The sequence below is a fragment of the Polyodon spathula genome, chromosome 13 (assembly GCF_017654505.1).
Source record: "Polyodon spathula isolate WHYD16114869_AA chromosome 13, ASM1765450v1, whole genome shotgun sequence".
Taxonomy (NCBI): Eukaryota; Metazoa; Chordata; class Actinopteri; order Acipenseriformes; family Polyodontidae; genus Polyodon; species Polyodon spathula.
Genome location: NC_054546.1, coordinates 9,688,763 through 9,710,855, shown reverse-complemented (window position 1 = coordinate 9,710,855; position 22,093 = coordinate 9,688,763). Strand labels below are relative to the sequence as shown.

Here is a 22,093-nt window from a genome sequence, read left to right as displayed (position 1 = left end):
ATTAAAAGGGGCAAAATCGCCTGATAACTTTTTATTCATTTTTCAAAATGTTCTCTAATCCACCAGGTGGCGCTAATGCATTATAGTTGCCTATTGTACACTAAATGTGCCAAGTTATTGCAGAAATACGGCTTAAATTGAATGGAAACACCTAGCAATGTTTAAAAGGTAATTCTGGACAGTGGAGGATACTAGCACATTGCAGGTCTGTAACATACACTTTTTATAATCACCTGAAAACCAATTTTAAAACAGCTTTTTTACAAACTAAAATGCATACCACGGAGGTGATAGACGTTTTCAGCACCAAAACTTTCTTCAGAAAAGACAACCCTATAATTAAATAAATAGTTCCATTGTCTTATACACTAATTATGTCATATAAAAACTGGTGCATACCATCTGACCAGTTATGTTGTGTTGAGTGCAATAATATTCCTAGACAGCACAGCAGGTTAGTTGGGGCTAGTTATTTTTTCCTCTAGGTCTTTAGAAGTTGGCAATGTTGACAGAGTTAAAATGACAGTTTATATATATATATATATATATATATATATATATATATATATATATATATATATATATATATATATATATATTATATATGCTGTGTCCTAAGCGACAAGCTTTAATCGAAGTTAGAAGAAGAAGAAGAAGAAGAAGAAGAAGAAGAAGAAGAAGAAGAAGAAGAAGAAGAAGAAGAAGAAGAAGAAGACAAATATATTTTAACAATAGGCTATTTTTCTGGTGTCCAAGCAAAGCAGATTTAAACAAGGTTAACAGCACTGCAAGTTTGTAATAGCTTGAGTGCTTGCTGTTGTGTTGTTATATTAATAGATATCCTAACTGGGGCCGTTTTGGGGTCATTTTACATCATATATTCTTGTATTAACAAACATGTTTTGTTTTGTGGACATAACTACTTAACTACATTGTGAATTGTAATTAATTCACCATTAATCCAAACAGAGGATAAGTCTATCAGTGAATATGTCTTTTTTTTTTTTTTTAATATTAATAATCTAAATCTAGAATAGACATGCTGATGTTGTTTTAACATGCAAAAATATGCTTGTTTTAACTTTAACTACATTTTATCAGAAATAACCAATAAGTCTATTGAGCTATGTTCAAAAGTTTTGCATCACCTAGAATATTATAATATAGATATATATAAATATATATATATATATATATATATATTTATTTATATACACACACACACACACATAATTTAGATATTTTATTTAATATGTAACCAATAAACTACAAATGTCACTACAGTATTTTATGTTATATTTTGATATGTCACTTTTTTTTTTTTTAGTCAGTTTTCGTTAACTAAAAGATAAAGTTGTAACAAAACTGTTGTTATTCAAACCAGGTAAAAGTCATACCACACAAAAGAAAAATAATGACCATTTCAAGATTCATAAAGTAAATTAAAAGTCTTTATTGAATACTTTGTACAAAATAACAGCATTCTGTTCCTTTTTAATGTAGTATGTACAAATAAAATATGATCAGTTATTGTAGAAATGTAAACAGGTTCAACAGTTATATATATAGTAATCCTACTTTTTGTGTGACAGTGCTTACATCAAACCATACTTTTACAATTACTTTATTTACAACTCAAGATCGCTCAGTCACAGATCAAATACAAGTTTTTAATATGGAAACAAGTTACAAATACAGCATTATAAAGGAAGACCTTTACCCTGTCAACGGGATGACGTTTTCACATCCAATAGTGCTTGACTTTTAAGAGCTCTGTTCAAAAGGGGAAATACAGGTCCCTTCAATGCTATAAGTAGACACCAACTTCAACAACAATTCGTCACAGGAACCGTGCAACTTATAAAGTTTACCAAGATACCATTGCATTTGCAAATACACGTTTTAAAATGTGACCTGCAAGCATATATAAACACACAATACAATACAATATGGTCTCCAGTGGCCTATCAGTTATAAAAGAGAAAGGTAAATTTTTTAAATTATATTTGTAATTTGAATATATTTAGGGATCATTGTTTGGAGATAATCACAAATTCAATCATTCTTTTCTGAACTATATATATTAATGGATGTTTCTATATATATATCATATAAGGAGTTTATATATACTATATCTATATATATATATTCTAGATATATATATATATATATATATATATATATATATATATATATATATATATATATATATGTATATATATATATATATATATATATATATATATATATATATATATATATATATATATATATATATATATATATATATATATATATATATATATCATATATACTGAAGTCACCTGTTGCGTCTGTCCTGTGATACGCGAGCATTCGCGGATGTGCGCGAAGTCACCTGTTGCGTCTGTCCTGTGATACGCGAGCATTCGCGGATGTGCGCGCATTTAAACACAACCATAACCTTGTATATTTACCAAAAGTTAATTTTTTAATTTTTATTATTATTTTTTTTTGCGATAAGGAATGTGTATATCGTGTGCACACTAATTGGCATTCATATACTTGCTATTTAAAATGTTCTTTTTTTTGCGCTCACTGGGCTAAACATCTCTGAGTACATGGCATGATGGTTTTATAAGGCATAGTCTGGTTTTAGTTCGTTATGATAGATAGTACATCCCATATGTCACTGGTGCGCCGAAGAGTCCTGGGACTGGCAGCGCGGGTCTCTGGAAAGAGCTGGACGGTCCGTACAGTGAAGGAGAGCCAAGGTGCGCACCGAGTGGGAACGGAAAGGCAAAGGACGGCAGCAGCGGCTTAGTGGCCAATTTGAACTTTTCTAGTTCAGCCTCTTGAAGTCTTTTGGCTTTAGCTCTTCTGTTCTGGAACCAGATTTTCACCTGTGTTTCTGTGAGGTTTAATGAGTTGGAGAATTCTGCTCTCTCCGCTATGGAAAGGTATTGTTTCTGGCGGAATTTTCTCTCCAGAGCCAGCAACTGCGAGGTGGTGAACGGGGTTCTAGGCTTTCTGTTGTTCTTGTGTTTCCTTAATGTACAAGGCGGGGGGCTGGAGTGTCCTGTTTAAAACAAAAAAAAAACAAAAACAACACTTCATTATTTTGGCCAAAAGATGCTTAGGCCGATGCGTGGTTACCCTTTTTGGACAGTTTTAAAAATGTTTTTGTGTTGGCCTTTATTGTTTTTCACTCAAAAGCTTTGCATGTTTGTGCGTTGTTGACCTGTACACTTGTTGTCTTTCTATGATAATCAATATTTACTAAAGGAGCTATGTATAGTTATTATTGTATACAAAACAAAATAATGCAATATAGGAACTTATCCAAGTCAATTGGCCAAGTTATAAAAACAATGCGATACAATTTTCTTTAACTTTTCTTTTTATTGATGGAATGATACCTATTATATTAGGTACTCATCACTTCCATATATCAGTAAGTTCGTGTATACGTGTTGCAGTAAGAATATATGGTTTTGGCTGCAGCTAAGACGAATTATAACTTATGCGAAAAATCGAACATACTATTTCTTATGATCTAGGCCAATCCATTATTCTCCGTCAAATTAAACTTAACTTGGTGACTTTAGTGGATTATTCAGTAGGTATTTAAAATGCATGACAGTATTATTCACCAGTACGCGGTTAGTTGTTACTGTTGTGATTTTAAATGGAAAACAAATATTTGAAGTTTGAAGTTTAAAAAAATAGACATATAAGTGTGTTGTGGATATTTGTGTATTAGTTTAGCCATTATCTATTGATTCATTTGATGATTTACTGTTATTTATTTTAATGTGCAGATCGAAATGTACCTTAATTCCAATTATATATTAATTATAAGCCTGCATTGTGAAACTGAGACAAAAACAAAACAAAACAAAAACAAGAAAACAACTAAATAAAAAACAACAAAAACAAAACAAAAAAAGATAACATACATTGGGGAAAAAACTTGGAAAAAAAGGAAAATCTAGACATTTACATCTCTTCTTTTAACGCTATCCCAATTTAAAAGTGAAGTGTAATAATATTCTTCTGACCACAAGTTGAATATTTGGGGATTGCATGGAAAACAACGAACAATTAAAAACAACAACAACAACAACAATAATAATAATAATAATAATAATAATAATAATAATAATAATAATAATAATAATAATAATATACCTGCCAATGTATTATCTGACAATGATTTGCCTTTTTTTTACAAATTGAAGTATCAAATTCGCATATCATGTATCGATATCGATACTGCTATACAGCCCTTTAAAATGAATACATAATCATATAAACCATATGCGGTAGCTCATCTTTCTAGGCTGTTTTACTGATAAAGATTTACTTACTGGGCGGAGTTGAGAAAGATGAATTTTGAAACCAAGTGCTCTGGTCCTTATCACTAAGATCTTCGATGCCATTTTTTGGAGATTCCGTTAAGTTTGGAAAAGCCTCCACAGAAACGCGTTTCTCAGCAGAAAGTGCCCTTGGAGACTGAGGCTGATCAGCAACGGGCTTAGTGGGAACCAGACCCTGTTCATATGAATATTGAGTCCTGCATGGCGATCTCTTGGAAATAAGAGATTCTACACTAAAAGGAAGGCTGGATGCCTTGCTTTTACATCCTTTGATAACGTTGTTATCTTTTAATGGACAATCTTCCTTCTCTGAATCTTCTCTTTCGTGCTGCTTCAGCTCTTGAGAGAGAGGCCCGTGTGCAGGATTCATGACACTAGAGAAAGGGGCCATACACCTTTGCAAAAACCACTCTTCAGTCCTAAATCGCTTTCTATGGCCAAATTGTACCACTGTCTTTCAACGTACCCTCAACACTGTGGCTTTATCTGTTGTGCTTTCAGCTATAAAAGTTCTGTAACTTTTACTTTATCTCACCGCCTTCCAATCAGATTGCCTTTTTGTCTATATGACGTTGGAGGCAACGTTTTGATTGGCTGACAAGCTTCTAAAAGGCATCAAGAATGATTTTTGAAAGAAATGAGTAGTTAATCATAGTGTCTTGCTGGGAAGGTTTATTGATAGCTCTAGGGCTCTAATCTCCTAGAAGCACTGAGTCACCAGAGCAATTTCAGTGTAATTAACCAGTAGGGCAGCCTTGAAAAAGAGTCGCTTTACTCATTAGTAAGGCACTTATTGAAACCATACAGGAAACCAACCACACCGTTGGTATTTATTTTTGCATTTTGTCTGTATAAATTACTTTTTTGTCTATTTGAATATTTAACCATTCCTTGCATTTTCTGTGTAATAAAGCCACAACATGTATCCGTACTTGTTTCTTTGTATCTGTACCTTTGTGTGTGTGTGTGTGTGTGTGTGTGTGTGTGTGTGTGTGTGTGTGTGTGTGTGTGTGTGTGTGTGTGTGATTGGGGGTAATATATACAATATACGTGTATGTCTATCTTTATTAGCTGAATGCGATATACTTATTTACCATACTCTATTAAAAAAAGTATGACTGTATTTAAATACAGCATTTGTACACCCTAAAGCGTGTCTTGGCCTTTTAGATTGCTGGAGCTTCATTTGAAAAGCACCAGGCAATCCTTCACCATAAAGTAAGTCAAAGCATTTAATAAGGTAGACAAGTTATGTTTTGGAAGGCGCCAGGCTCGGCAGGATCAAAAACGAAGCTACCTCAGGGAGAATAGGCAATAGTTAACTCTACTTAACCAATTGTCCTCAGAACGTTGAATGTCTCGTGCATGGCTGGAAGGGGAACATTCTCACAGTCTGCTACAGCAGGGTGGGTTAACTGTTTCATTCCTGGATAGTTGAAAGGGAAACCTTTACCTCATATTATACTTATCAGTTATCGGTGGCTTTAAATAGGGGGTTATAAACAATTAAATATAATAGTTATGCTCATCACTATAGTGTTTGTTTAACAACTTATGGTACAATTCAATATATAATCTTTATATTTTTATGCAAACAGTTATCAATTTTTACTAAGTTATGTTTCCTATAATACTTTTAATTTAAATAACAATGCCATATGCCTACGCGGTTATTATGTGGAAGCACGCGATAAGACGCTGTATATCATTGATAGCTGATTACAGAATGCTTAAGAGGAGAAAAGGAAGCTTCATTGGATTGTAGGTGACTCGGATATTGATGAGTTTGTTTGACAACACACCGTCAATCGGTTGTGAAAGGGTTAAGTAAAATGGCAAGGTGAAAAAAGTGAAACTTAACAAAATGTTTCGGTATCTAGCATTGCATTGAGGAAAAAAAAAAGTTGAAACGTCAGCAAACGTCAGTGCTTTGTATAAAGAACTTTTTAAATCGCTTGAAATATTTTAAGTGTCGCACACATGTCATGTAATATATTATTACCTGTATTGTATTATGTTTTTTTTCTTCTTTGAAGTGAGTATTAAAAAGTTGTATTTATTACAAGTTTATTAGCGATAGTAGCCCTATGCAGGATCATTTCTATTTTGTGGATCATTGTGGATTTAAATGTGAAAAAAGCTGATATATGATAACATACCTTAATAAGTGGGATATATATATATATATATATATATATATATATGTGTGTGTGTGTGTGTGTGTGTGTGTGTGTGTGTGTGTGTGTGTGTGTGCGCGCGCATTTAATTTGTGTACTTTTCTCTAACTATATATTTTATAGTAAAGTTTATAAACGGTGTCAAGTAGTGCTGATGAAGCAGATGTTTTATTCTTGTAATCTTTATTATTTGAATAATAAGATACATTTTTATTCATGTAATGCTTTTATATTTTAATATCATTGTTTAGCTTTGATGCATTTATTGGATTTATTATATATTGATAAACAGTGCTTATTTTGCTGTTACCTTTTTGAAGTGTGTGTGTGTGTGTGTGTGTGTGTGTGTGTGTGTGTGTGTGTGTGTGTGTGTGTGTGTGTGTGTGTGTGTGTGTGTGTACCATTATCCTTTTTATATGAAATTGTATTAAAAGTTTTTTGTTTACTTTTTTTTTTCCTTAAATGTAATGCAATATTGTACGTTGTTCTGGCTACATTAAAACGCCTGGGGTGTCCAGAATCCAGTGGAGTCAGCACTGGTCTATAACTAAGCTGCAATGAAATAGCTCTAAAGTGTTTGGAATAATTAAGAATCTTTTATCTTTTATTGCAAGCCCGACAACCAGGCCTATGTTAATCAATGGATTATCCACATATCATAACGTAATTTTTTTTAGCTGTTTATTGAAAGGAAATAGCCTACACAGTATGACGTACACCGGGCAATGCATGCGAATGGTTTTGTTTTAGTTTTTCCTAACCATTACATATTCGGGAAATGCATTTAAGGATATTTCGGTAAGTAGGGTAGTTTACTTGGACGATACACTGTCCTATGACTGATAAAGTAAGAAAACAAAGTACACAATATATTCTTAGATTATATAAAATGCTGTGCATGTATATTATTGCTGCCCGCGCAAATTATATTTTTCCATTTATTTTATTAGCATTTATAATTACAATAATGGGAAATACTGTTGCATTTTCGGTAATAATCAGGTTTTTGTTTTCTTCTCTATTTGTGTATTTATTCATTTAAACAAATTAACAAAAACATGCCGAAATCTATTTGTCTCTAAACAGGAAATAACAGCAATATATTATTCCCTGGTTAAGTTGAAACTTAAAATAAAGTTAAGGCATTTTATGTCTTATCGTATTCAGCAGTATACGATTTATTTAATATAAATACATACAGGTAAATGTATACAACAGACAGAATATAAATATGGCACAGAATTGTGTAACAAGAAATTCCATCCACCACCTAACCAAAACAAACAAAACAAGGACTCAAAGGTTTATTGCGAATTCAAATGGTCTTTTTAATGTGACCCGTTTTAGAAACGTGAAAAGAGATATCTCAATTTCCTAACACAATAGTTTGCATACGCATTCAATAACATTTTCACAATAAAAAGCAAAATCCTTAAATAAATTTACTTTCCCTTTTGAGAAAACTGCTTAGTCGAGCTGCACAACTGGAGAATCTGAAATGTCAAACAGTTCGACCGAAACAATTTATTAGGGGTCAAAGTACGTTTATCAGCCTACATTTTTCACTTTGGGCAAATTGCAGCCATACTGACCAATCCTACACGTGTTACACAAGCAATTTGTCCACAGCCGAAAATCGGGTTCCTACAGTCCAAAACGAGGCTTTATTAGTGAAGTGTACTCAAATATAAAGGCGTAGTGAATAGCAACCCCGAACCTTTTCCGTTACGCAATGTTAGTAAGGCTGTAACATTTTTTGTCCAGTCACTCACTTCTTGTTCTTCTGCATTTTCTTCATCACGGTATCCCGACCAGCAGACTATAAAACAGCAAATATTACACTCTATAGTGGTCCATCAAAGGATTCGCAGTCCTTAACCATTATTATTATTATTATTATTATTATTATTATTATTATTATTATTATTATATTATTATTATTATTTGGATTAGCCTGTTTGTTTTTACTGTAATATCCCATTAATGTGCTTCTATGGTGCTTGCAGTTGAACTATAAATGTACAATTTGAACTTTGACCACTTTGAAGTGCTTTTGATTTATTTACCTCTATATATTGGCTCATTTGTTTTTCCTTTACTCTTAGAAGCAAAACAATTGCTCCAAATGCTTTTTTGTGCTGCATGAGTCAGGTGTTTATAGACAGTATTGTATTTGAAAAACTACAACATTATCACATTGTCATTACTTAGATTGTTATTTATCTGGGCCTTTATTGCTCACATAGCAGGAATAAAATCAGTTTCTTAAAACCTACTTTGATCATGTTTTACCACCATGGAGCATAACATTCTAAAAAAGCTGAGGGAACAATATCTTCTTGTTCAAGGGCCTTTTCTTCATGACTTTTGTAGAAGTATTGAAACTTGTCCACCTGCAGTAGTAATCTTCTAAATTGTGGTAGTGTTTGTGTCTATCATTCTTATATCAGATATTTTAATAAATGTATGCATGCTTGTCTATTCTATGCATTCTATCTTGCATTGCAGATGATGTGTGTGTGTATATGTGTGTGTGTATATATATATATATATATATATATATATATATATATATATATATATATATATATATATATATATATATATATATATATATATATAACACATAATTGCATATCATAATAGAATTCTCTGCATGCTTTTGAATAGTAATTAACAGCAATATGACCCAAACTAATTTTTATTGCATAAGAGTCCAAGAAAGTAATTCTAGAAAGTCATTATATTAAATATTCCTAGACTGTGTTGGGTTCAACAATCCTTTAATGTGTATTTTCACGCATAATAACATAGCTTGCATCTTTTTGGTCTGAAGGCATTATTTTAAGGCCCCGTGCTACCATCTGACTATCATGCTCCTCAGAAGAAGGGGCTACAATCAGAAACCCCTTAAAGAGATTTGCTTTTGTGTGACAGATACTGTCCAACACCAGAACATTATTTACAATAGTGCCTTTATTATATGAGAAACAACAGAACTCACTTACAAACTATATATACGGACAAAAAATATATAGTTCTTTGATTGTAAATCTTAACATTACATTTGCATGTTACGTGTAACACAACATCATAAAAAGGTTAATCTCTGGAGGAAAAAAAAGAAGAAATGTGGAGTGATATTGTACTGCAGCAGCCAAGCAGCTTTACTTGGGTTCAGAGTTCAAATCTTTATCCTTACTCATCTCATGCTCAGTGAGGTTTAAAAGTAAAACGTGGCCCAGGGATCAATGAGCAGAGAGTATCTTTCAGATGTTAGAGACCAATTTGCTGTTCCTGGACTGGGGTGTCTGTTTTCTTAAAAAAATTCTGAATTGAATCAAATTTAATGATGAGGTTTATGTGCACTATATATAGACAAGACTGCTGTTTATCACATAACAGTTTCATTCAGATCAACAAACATATTATGTGAGTTGCTAATACTGCACAGATTGTACTGTCAATAAGAGAGATGAAAGAAACCTCTCCAATTCAGTCATATTCTTTTGAATAAATGCAGTACTCCATTAATGCTCCTTGAGTATCCCTTATTATTTCAACCAATGTGGCAGGAAATGATGTTTCTTGTTAAGGGGCAACAGTTGCTAAGCGTTTATTGAATTGAATGGCTTTTGCATTAACAACATCTACAGATACATTTCGTTTTCATTTACATGGATTAGTCATGACATCATCAGGGTTAAAATAAATAAATACAAATAAAACAGTATTCCTTGATCTGTGCTGTAGAATAGCATCCAAACTGGAAGACATCGGCAGACAGCAGAACTGAGGCCCCCCCTCCCCCGCCAAAGGGTTGGGGGGGGGGGGTTATTAATGCCCTTGGAAGTGCAGTCTTCATTGAAAAGTGCTGAATAATGAACAGCAGGTATCTGAGTCCAGTCCAATGCCTGTAGCTTCCAGGCAAGCCATATGGATTATTAGGTGGCTTCCCCCTGGTTGTTCACGAGATTGTCAAAATTATGTCATGACATCCAGAGATTTATTTGAACACTGGAACCAGCCTTTTAAAGTGTTGAGATAGCCTGTTATGACAATGCTATTCATTGTTAAATATTTATTATGCTATGGGCTTGTAGTTTTGAATCACTCTTGCCACTTGTTAATTAAAGCCTATGTTTTTTTTTGTGGAAAAAAAAACAAAACTTCAGTTTTCATCTTCTGAGTTTTAAAAAGTCAGCAGGATATGATGACCGAAAGAGAACATGATACAAATTGAATGTGTACAAGAAGAAGAATGCATTAGCTAGGGTTACTCAAAGCCTTACCAAGTAGCTCTTTGAAATGGGGTGCTGGGGTTTTGCAGTAACTTTACAAAATCACCCTTGTGGCCACAATTGAGAGACACTACTGCAATGCTCTCTAATGTAGAAACTGAGCTAATTAAACTTGCCATATAAATTATCGGATGCATTCAAAGCATTTAAATTTTCAAATGATCAGATGCTGCGACAGTAAAATAAGAGAAGTTCAAAGTCATGGTCTCAGTTTGGAGAGCGTGTAAAAATTACTACAAACCACCACTACCGGTACTTGAAATGATATCCCAGTTATTCCATGAAGCATTCCACAGAGGTTTTACTTTTCAAATAGTTCTTACTGATTTCAAAAGAGTTCCTTATAACAGCTTGCTAGTGAGTAAACTATGTCAGATGCCATTACATAGTTTGAAAGCAGACTGGTCCCTTAAGGTCACTTGCAGATCATTTGCAGGTTTCACAGCAGCAATAAAATGTTCTGTATGGGACTAAATCTTGGACTTACAAGCATGGCCACTATACATTATCCACCAAGCCAGTGCCAGTGTAAGAATATCATTACAACACTACAACCCAGAGATGTTACCTATAATTGCAGCTGTGCAAAGAGTTATTAACTGACATCACAAAGTCAACATTCAGAGAATGATTCAGGGGAACAACAGTGATTTTTCACTTTCCTTGTCAATCACCTGTACTCATACAGTCTAGAAACATAACAGGATGACAGAGAAAGGGGGCTCCCAGTTCAGAGGATTGACCCTGCTTTAATAAAATTAAACCACTCTCCTGCCCCCCCCCCCTAAAAAGCTACACAAAATCAACTATATGCTTTCATGAAACCACTTACATTTCTAAGAACAAAACAGCATTTATACTTTTTTTTTTTTTACGTGACATTTTTTTCAAGAACAGCTGAATGAAAAAAAAAAAAACTGGAAACTATGAGTATGAATTATTTTTTTTTATACATTCCATACTAAAAATGAATTTAAAATACATTGACATTTCCCACAACACAGTTCCCTGTTTTGAAGCAAGTGCACATTTTCAGAGAGGTTTAAAATCATTTATGGTAGAAAACAAGCAAGAAACTATTTGAACAATAATTTTACTTTTTTTTTCCAGGGGGGAAGAGGGGTAGGGGGGGCGGTGGGTAGTTTTATACCATTATAGTTATTGTATTTCTTTTAGAAAATCATTCTTTGCCCTTGTTATAAAATGAGATAGATTTAGATTGGGGGAGTGTTGCCTCATATTAGTGGAACATGTGCATAGAAAGATGTATGATCATTCCATGGAATGGAGTGGTTTAGAAAGAGCCCTTAATCTCTACTCCTAGGGTGAAAAAGAAAGTGGCCTGACCTTTAACTAAACAGGAGTCTGACCTGACCTAATCAAGTTTAGGCTGACTTCCGACCCAAGATCTTGCCAAGACATTTGGCATTAATGCTGAAAACCTTAACCTGCAGTGACAACAATTTATGAAATACTATTGATATAATGTTAATGTTAAAATGTAGGAAGTGTTTTTTTTTTTTTTTTTGGAGGCAGATACACTGGTAATTGTTGCCTGCTGTGAACTTTCCATGTGATAAGTTGCATACTCTTTTGTAATTGTCTTGTCCTTGCAAAGCTTCCCATTTTTGTTTTAGACAATTTTAAACTTCCAAAAGGAAAAAATAAAGTGCCAGTTTACCCATAATGGGAAACCTTTCCCTGGTGTAGGGAGTATGTTATCATGTATAGAAAAAGTGCCAGATACTCAGATTAAGGAAAACCTTAGCTTTTCCAGGACTGGTAATAAGTCTCTGGTGAGAGGAAATGTTTAGTCCATTTTGGGTGTGCATGTTTTGCATGTTTTCTTAAGGAAATATTTGCTGCAATCTTTATTAGGTTTGCCTAGCCAGTTTAACTGCATCATGTTTCATACATTTTATTTTATTTTATATGTCAAATAGGGACAGTTTAATTTACAGTTTAAACAGGGCATAAGATGGTGTCGAACAATTAAATATGCAATTGCTTGTAAATGGTTCCAATGGAAATTTAACTAAAAAGCCAGGAACAGTAAGCATTGAAATAGGGCCTGCAAACTAATTGTGGGCTCTTTGTGGCCCAGTAAGTAGCCAAGGATTTTTCAATCTGTTTTCAGATATTTTTTTTCCCTTAGTGAACAAACAAACAAACGATTATTTTTCACAACAGTTCATATCACAACAGCAATTAGAGGGGAAACTTAATTGGCAAAAATCATCACCATCACTCTGGACTTTGAGCTAATTTAAAACACAATATTTTTAGTGAATCACAAGAATGGGTTCACATTGTATAGACTTTATATACAAGCAACCTAGTATAACAAGGCTATGCCAATCGTTGCTAAATCCAGTCACTGTTAGATTTTATGTAATTACAGTTAGACCAGTACCGCTAACACATGTTGTATATTGGTTCAGTCAATGCTAAACATTTTATAATCACAGGTAAGGCAGACAAATAAAACAGGTGTTCATTCTCTTACTAGGAGCTTCTGAAGCTTTTGGTAAGTGAATTTATGTGTTCAACTGGATGAAACTGACTGTATGTCAATATGCTGAACAGTTTTATTGGATGCAAATTTGTCTAACCTACTGGCACTACTAAAAATATAGCTAGAAAGAATGTTGGGGTACAGTATTCCATATCGTTTATATAATCAATGTGGAAGTTGTACATGCAAGAACTATACAGGCAACTTGTTAAACTCTTCACCTATCACAATGCGCAGTATGATGATTTTGTAAGTGCAAACTATATTTAGTTTTATGTACAGGACAAATGTAAAAAACAAAGGGCTGCTAATAAGCAGACACAGGTGTAGAACTGATTACACTGTTGTCAAACTGACCCCGTCTAATTGATTTCCATATTCAGTCATGTAGTATAATATGGTATCTTAAAGACACTCTCTTCATGAAAATGAAAATGTTCTAAAAATATTGAAAAATTATTACTCCTCCTGCAGTGTGACAAGAACATTGCAACGTTACACTGTAAACCAAATGTTGAAGAATTAAACATAATTCTTAACAGATTTTAAAGACATTAAAGTATTTACGTAGGTTTTACTATTCTATTAAAATGTAAGTTGGGATATTTCAACCAATCAATTAAAAAATATAGATTTAAAAATTTAGTCCAGTAAAAAAAAACAACATAAAAAAAAACAACTATCCGGTAGTGCTGGTGTAAACTTTAAAAATGTGTTGTATTTAAGACAGACTGAATCCAGCAGTATATGCCTGAGCTTGCTTGAAGATACGCATGCTGTTTGGCCATTTGTCTGTGATTCCTATTGACAGAGAAGTTGTTATACTATAACCTTTCAACTGTTGGCCCAACGTATAGTTTGAAACATCCATAACATAATGGAAGGAATTTCCTGCACCACCAACTGTTTGATCGGCAATCTAACAGATCTGGCAAAGCAGAAAACGAATTTCTCGGAGACGGAGAAGTCTGGATCAGATTCAGGTGAACTTGTCATATATTGGTTTTATCCTGAAAATATGACCAAAAACAGGAGTGTGATGGAAGTTACATTTATAAAATCAGCAGAGATGATGTGACTAGAAAGAGCAAAAGCACACAGGGAACTTGGGATTTGTTTTCTACACTATGGTAAGGTTGAAAACTGTAAGAAAACTGAATTGGGTACAACTGCATGAAACCCACTAGATGACAGTTAACTGGTATAATTGAGAGTGGAAAATGCTTGAAATTTTTTGTAAAAAAAGAAAAAAATAATAATTTTAAAGCTTGTTGGAAAACACCAGGTCATAAACCAAAAAAATAAAAATAAAGAGAAGTGTCCTTGCTTGTTTGGCTGATAAATACATTTGGATTGAAGCTGCAGTTAGACCAGATAAAAGTGTAACGTGCAAACTGAATGGAGTAAAAAGATATGAATTTGGAGTTAAAAGTCAAGATAGAAGAGAAGCAGCTTTGACTTGAGCTCTAAATCTTCAGGAATATTAGGGCCGCCCTCATCCAGAATTTTGGATCGGACAGAAAACAGGAAAACCACAAAATTGAGGATTTGAAGATTAACTGGATCATGCAGATAATGTGCAGATCTTAAAAAATACTTTTGATACTTTTCTAAATGGAATCTCTGCAGGACTGCCTTTGCGGTTTACCTAACTTGCCCCTCATCATGGAAAACGTTAATGGAAAGATAAGATGATAATCTCAGACCATAGATTCCTCTTTCCTGCACTCACCACAAAGTCACATGAAATGAATACAAAGAATTGTATTTGTTGTGTGATATTGCTTCTTTTAGCATAACATTAGCACCTGACATTTTCCATTCTTTTATTATTAATGAAAAGAGAGAGCACAATATATACATTCCATAAAACATACTTAGCAGATATATAAATGTTCAGTGGGATAATATGCAATTCGTCCTTGAGAACTTCCTTGAGAATGTATTACTTTTGTAATAGCCACACAGGTTCCATTATGGTTATCTGTTGGTATCATATATTAAACAACATTGCAAAAAACAATGTGTACTGTGCCAAAAATTCCCAATTTAATTCAATTTAGAACAAGTTCCTTCAAAGTAAAGCAAACAAAATAACAATGAATATTTACTAACACACTGTTCTCTGATATGATGTGATATATTAATTATGTTCAAGGCAGACTTAAGCTATTATTTTTTAAAAACATATAATGTTTATCACACTATGAAGTCTATCACATTATAAAGGGAGAACACGACAGCTACTTTTATCTGTAGACATTTCAGATTGCATTTGGCTGCATGAAACCAAAAAGCATGTTTGCTTGTATACTGTCAAAAGTGCTTGTGGCAGAGTAATTATATGGGAAAGATTTTCTTTGCATGGACTTTTCCCATACAGTTGTGTCAATACCTATGCAAGTCTAACAATGTAATGTCACTCTGTCTCCTGATGGAAAGGATGATCTCATGTGGGTCTGAATAGTCATCGAACAGGGAAGAATGCAGGTTTTAAGACAGCTCTCTGGGTTTGGATTAATCCTCCCAAGCAAGTTAAATGTTAAGATGGTTGACCTGTGAATTCAAGACAGACCGTGATTTATAATGTCAGAATTGTAAAAAAAAAAAAAAAGAGTTAACAATAAAACAATTAAAAATGTGTTTTAATAATAACAAAAAAAAAAAATGTAATATTTAAAATGGTTACACACTGCTACATAGTATATAAAAACATTGTCAGTTTAGCTTCCAAGTAACATAGCTGGGCTTTACATAGAGGTTTGGTTTTCACAAACATTGACAATGTCTTACAGTGTGATATAGATTTATAGCTTTGTTAGTACAGATTGGACCCCCTCCCACCACCACCTTATTGACTCTGTTGGCAGAGTATTTCTTTGTGTAATGTTATAATTACACTATAGGAGTCTCTGAAGCAGGGTTGTAAAATCCTTTCTGCACTGGATCTGTGACAGATGTTTGTGTGATTACAGGTTCACCGCGATTACCAGAGAGAAAGGCCAGAACAAATAAGTAGGCCCAATTGTCTTGAGATTACAATTTAGAATTCCTCCCATGAAACACTAAACAATGGGAGGGAGGAATTTAAAAGGACCACTGAATAAACAAGCATTACATTTTCTTTGAGAATGAGTGGCTTGGTTTTTAAAAGATGGGAGGGATTTGCAGCATATCCATAGTTAAGAAGCAGCCAGACTTCCGTGAGAGGAAAAGTTGTCCACATAACTTTTATTTAATACTCGGCTGAAGCAGATTTTTTTTTTTTTGCTCCTTTAATTATTTATTTATTTATTTATTTTTGGAAAGAGCTTTGTTGTGCTGCTGCTTAATGATCTGGAAAATACAATTGCACTTTCCTGACTGTGAAATTTGTTTTGAGGGCATCATAAATTAACTGCTGGGAGATGCTTAAATTGATTAGCCTTTGTGTGCTCTATGCATAGCCTGTGTTCAGGCACATCCTTATGAAAACCCTGAAAAACGAAGGATTGAAAGCCATAGTGTTTTTAAGTATATTGTGCTCTTTTTAATACATTTATCCATTTACTTTAATTGTCTTTTTTTTTTTTTTTTTTTTTTTACCAGAATCAATATTTGTATACACTCTTGTTTATGAAACTTATGGTATTTTACTTTCCCAAGAGTTTCGTATTTACAGAGCCAAAGCCAAAGTTGAACCAAAGTGCTCTATTTCCCTTTGTTGCTATGCTGGTAATGCTAATGCAAAAAAAGGGCTTTGCTTTTGTAAATCAAAAATCCTGACTTTCTCATAGAAAACAGAACATCAGTGATTTAACTTAGATATTGCTCTTTTGAAATATAACAGGCACATAACTTGGATTACCAAACTTCACCCTCTTTCACCTCTGCCTTGTACATAAAATTAGGCAATGTATCCCACCATGGCGACAGAACAAGGTTTAAATTGGATGGAATTTACACACACAAAATGACCTTTCAATTGGTCTAATAATTTAATATAGGATCATATGATAGGGCATCTGCTCCCTTAAGCCTGCATATCTCTGCATTATAATGTGCACTTCCTGCTGGGTTTTTAACTTTTGCTCTGTGTAATTGATGGCTTCCACACTTCAGCTAAGTTCCTTACCCTTTAGCTGGCCGATTGTTTGTATATTTCTGCAGTGCAGCCTCTTTGTATCTGGTATTGTTCTTCACAGGAGCATTAGAATTGGCTGAGAAAAAAGTCTCCCCCAATATTTAGTAAACTCCGAAGGGCACTTTTCATTTTATTTTGCAAGCTTGGCACATGCCTTCTGTTACTAAGTGGCCTTGCATTCAAAGGCTCCCCATCTTCTATTCTTTAGCCCACTAGGTGCCGAGACTTACAGCCCTGGCAGCTGCTGAGCCTTCAAAAAGGCTATAGACTCCTCTCTGCAGGTGAGCCCTCCTGCCAAAGCCATTTCCAATCAAAGGCTCTTTCAGAATTTCAATAGGAAGCTGACTTAGTGTGCCACTGCTCAAAGTGCCTTCACAATGACTGCCCTCTCTAAATATGCAGCTCATATGGAGTGAAGCCATTCTGCCTTTTTGTCTATGGTGAGAGCCAATGGCTGGCGCAAGTTCCTTTGGTTCAGGGGAAGGGCATTTTCCTTGCAATTATCATACGAGCTGTTACACATTACTCATAAGGTGTGGTACTCCCTCAAAGGCTTCTTCTGTTTTCTTTAAGCTGCTGGCAAGCTGCGATATCTATTCATTTGGTTACTTAAGTATAATTGCTTTCTTTGAAGCCTCAGAGAGGCAAATAATTTGATTTGCCCTCAGGCAGTAATGGCGACTTACCCACCGACCCCCCTACCCTGTAGCTGCCAGAGCACCTCCATAAGGGCAGCTCCCATACAGAGAAGAAATAATACAGCTAGGGCTGCTCAATTTCACCTTCTTTTCATCCAATTCTTTTTAACTTTTATTAACAACAGCTTTCATAGACATTGCGAATGCTTGAAATGGGAAAAGTGAGACTCCCTGAAGTAGACTGTCAAAATCACCACAGCATTTCTTCAACTTCAGCAGGGTTGAGAAAGGACCACTAACTCAGTTCACACTGGAAAGCAGGAATCATGCTTGCATGTTGAGTTGACCAAACTTCAGTATGCATGCCACTTTGGAATTAACTTTAAATATGGATGTTTTGTGCTTGAATCCCTAAGCATATTAAATACCAATTTCATTTCTGTAAGAACCACGTTTTTTTTTTATATTTTTTATTAAATCATATTTAATTTATTCTGACCAGGGTATGAGCTTTTTTTGAAGACATTATTTAATTGCAATCATAAACTCTTTTAAATGTGTTTTTTTGTGTGTTTTGTTTACTAATTTACAATTGTTTTAAGAATACAGTACATACCTTATTGTTTTAGTAGTAGTCATATTTATAATTACTACTAAGTAATTATACATATTACTACTACAAAAAATAAGGTACATACTGCATTCTTAAACAATTGTAAATTATAATGAGACAATATAAAAAAATCTATTTATTCTGCAGCCCTTGGATATCATGAAGCATTAACACAATAGTTGATAATCTATGTCGTTAGGGAGCAATCAAAATATTATTATAAATATTAAATGCTTCTTGTATTATTTATTCTTGAGTTTTCAAAGGGATTGCGCAGCATTTCCTGCAGCTGTGCCAGCTGGTAACAATTTTGAGACTTATTAAAGCAAGTTACTGCCAAATAACTTCCCTTTGGGATATTTTCAGGAGACTGCATAACCAGTTTGCACAGAAACTACTTGATCTCTAACTATTTAAATAAATAAATAAATAATAATAATAATAAAAAAACATTTACTAGGATACAGAAAGTGTTAGGAGGGCAAGTAACATGTATGTGAAGTTTCAGGGTTGTTTTTAATATTGTTAGTTACAGCAGCATGTCATTTAAGTTTGAGCTTCTCTGTCAGTTCTACAGTATTTAACAGTACAATGAAACCGAAGTAACAGTCTACTTGTGCCATTCTACATTAATTCAAAAACACCATGTATTACTATGCTGGTCCAAGTCATTCACACCACCCCGGATGACATTAGGAGCATTTAAAACGTCTCTAGAGTCAGGAAGAATTTTGTAATGTTGAAACTACGGTCAGCCCTCTTTGGTTGATGAGAGTATGAATCATTTGATCTGTCACAACAGCCCACTCTCAGGCAGAAACAGCACATGTATATAAAAGGGACATGTTCTTTGACTATTGTTTAGTAGGGATGACTGCTATTAAAGCACCGCAATCAGAGTAAATGACACAAGGATGGTGGGGAAGTGAGATGGGAAGCATATTACCGGTGCACTGTGCACTGAAGCCTATAGCTCAAGTATTGTGCAACATTGATATGCTTCCCTATCTTACAATGACGATTATTTTCTGAAGCACGTGATCTAAGCAGAAACAACAGTAGAGAATCATACAGAACACACATAACAGGTAATGTTAGGAAAATGCAGATGATGTAAAGTATCCCTTTATGGTATAAAGACTGAATGACGAGAAGCACTGTTTTTCAAGCATACTTATCAAATCTATAAAGACACAGAAGTCAAAGGTTTCCAATTATTGTTAATTCAAAAATATAACAAAGCCATGACATTTTGCTTGTCTAAGTGCCAGATAAAAAAAAAAAAAACCTCCCTTCCTGTTTAAGCAAGCACTTGTTTCAAGACAGATCTTAGACAGGGCTGAAAAGGTACTAAACCTGGTGGTTTAAAATGAGAACGCTTGCAGAGCAAACACGTCAAGATTGGATAGTTTTCTCATTGAGACATCCTATATTGATAAACTCAAACTACATAAGGTAACTCATTATGTTATTTGAATGATTTGCATTATTTTGTGATAGATTTATATTTGCATTACTTTTTATTACTATTTCAAAAATAGGGTAGTAGATGTCACAGTGGAGGAAACACTCAATGACTACATATTTGGAAGGTAGTTTTATCTGTGCTGCACTGTGTCTAAAATCAAAGTTTATTGCTTGATGAAAGGTTGTTTGTTTGGTCAACAATGCTAATTTCCATTTCAATTGGCCCCTAATTTCTGTCGTGAAGATCAGTCTCCCTTTCAGGCTTGACATGGTTAATGCTATCTTACTGTTAGGCCACAGATTGATTCTTTTGAGTCTTAAAAGGATTACATGTTTCAAAAGAAGTGTTTATCAGCTGAACACACAATAGCAATCATATAATGTGAATTTAATCACTTTCCCCTAAAATCATTCAAGAAAATTCTTTAATTTGCACTTTGCCTGTACATTCAATGATAGTATTATTTCCCGCTGAAACTATTTAATACACTGTGTATAAGACATTAAGGATGCCATTCAAATTTTCCATGTAGTTTCTCATAATTTTATGTTTTATTTGTTGACACATTTTCAGTGATTAATACAGCAAAAAGCGTATACATTTTTAAGTCTGTATTTTTTCTTGTTCATTATTACACACAGGAAATTAAATTGCCATGTTTGGGAGAGCAAGATAGAAAGAAGGAGTAAGTTGCTTTAGCTTGGTCCATAACACAAAATGACAAGCTGGGATGAGCAAGCTGTTGTTATGCACATGGTCAATGAGTCAATTAAAAGCAGCAGTAGGTGGTGCTTCTCATTGCCCAGTCCTTTAGCCATACACAATAAACTATTAATGACAGGGACTCAGTCTCCTTGATCTGTTTTAGAAACTGTAATCCATCCATTATCATTAATCGCTTAATCCTTTACAGGGTCGCGGTGAGCCGGAGCCTAACCCATCAGACACAGGGTGCAAGGCAGGACTACACATTGGACGGGGTGCCACACACACACAAAGTGCAATTTAGAATGACCAATCAACCTGAACAGCATGTCTTTGGACTGTGGAAGGAAACCGGAGTACCTGGAGAAAACCCACTCAGACACGCAGAGAACATGCAAACTCCATCAATTAAAGCCAGGACACTGGCGCTGTAAGGCAGCAGCGCTAACCATCATGCCACCATGCCGCCCAGAAATCATAATGTTATTATAGATATTACATATTGAGCAATCAAGAAATATAAAAAAATTAGAATGCCACTGTAGTAGCACCTAAGATACTTAGGTACATTTTTTTTAAGTTGTCTTCTTCACATACACATACTTTAAATGTTAAAAAACTGGAAAAAGACAAACTGCTACAAGCCAGTGCCCTCTTTGGACCAGCTGGCTAATGTTGCTAGGTTACTAAGCGGTGGAGTCTGGTTCGTCTCCACTTGGCTTCTTCAGGTGCCTGAGCAGTGGGGGTCGCTGAAGAGCTGGGAGGTGAACTATCCTCAGCCAATTTTCCTCCCTAACCTGTAGGAGCACAAAAGACAATGTCGGGCTCCCAGTGGGCCATAGTCACTTAGTTGAGATCAAATTATGTCAACTGGCATGAAAAACAGTGCGAAGATTAGCCACATAAACCAAGCAGATCATGTTAAACCAAACTGTGTTAAACCCAACTTACATTGATTTATACCAGTTAACAAATGACATGCCTTTGGCCTGTGAGGATGTTAACCAGTCGTCATATTTGTCTCTAAAATAGCTTTAGCGCTAATGATCCATCTTCATTAGTAGTGATAAGGCTTGATAATCAAAGGTTGATTTGATGGAGGATCACATTTACTGTCCAGGGAGTCAATCTGGCTTTTTGAATAGCACCATTTGCATAATATAGTAAGTCAGAAGGATATAAAAGGCTACCCCTT

The 22,093-nt window shown here is 34.4% G+C and overlaps 1 protein-coding gene across 1 annotated transcript; it reads right to left on the bottom strand.

The window, feature by feature from the left end:
- Positions 1 to 2,375: 2,375 nt before the first annotated feature.
- msx3 (muscle segment homeobox 3) lies at positions 2,376 to 4,821 on the bottom strand. Its single transcript, XM_041268000.1, has 2 exons — positions 4,350 to 4,821; positions 2,376 to 3,058 (listed from the first exon to the last, which is right to left on the bottom strand). Exons 1-2 carry the CDS (start codon positions 4,747 to 4,749, stop codon positions 2,643 to 2,645), a joined length of 816 nt encoding a protein of 271 aa, XP_041123934.1. The 5' UTR covers positions 4,750 to 4,821; the 3' UTR covers positions 2,376 to 2,642.
- Positions 4,822 to 22,093: the final 17,272 nt, after the last annotated feature.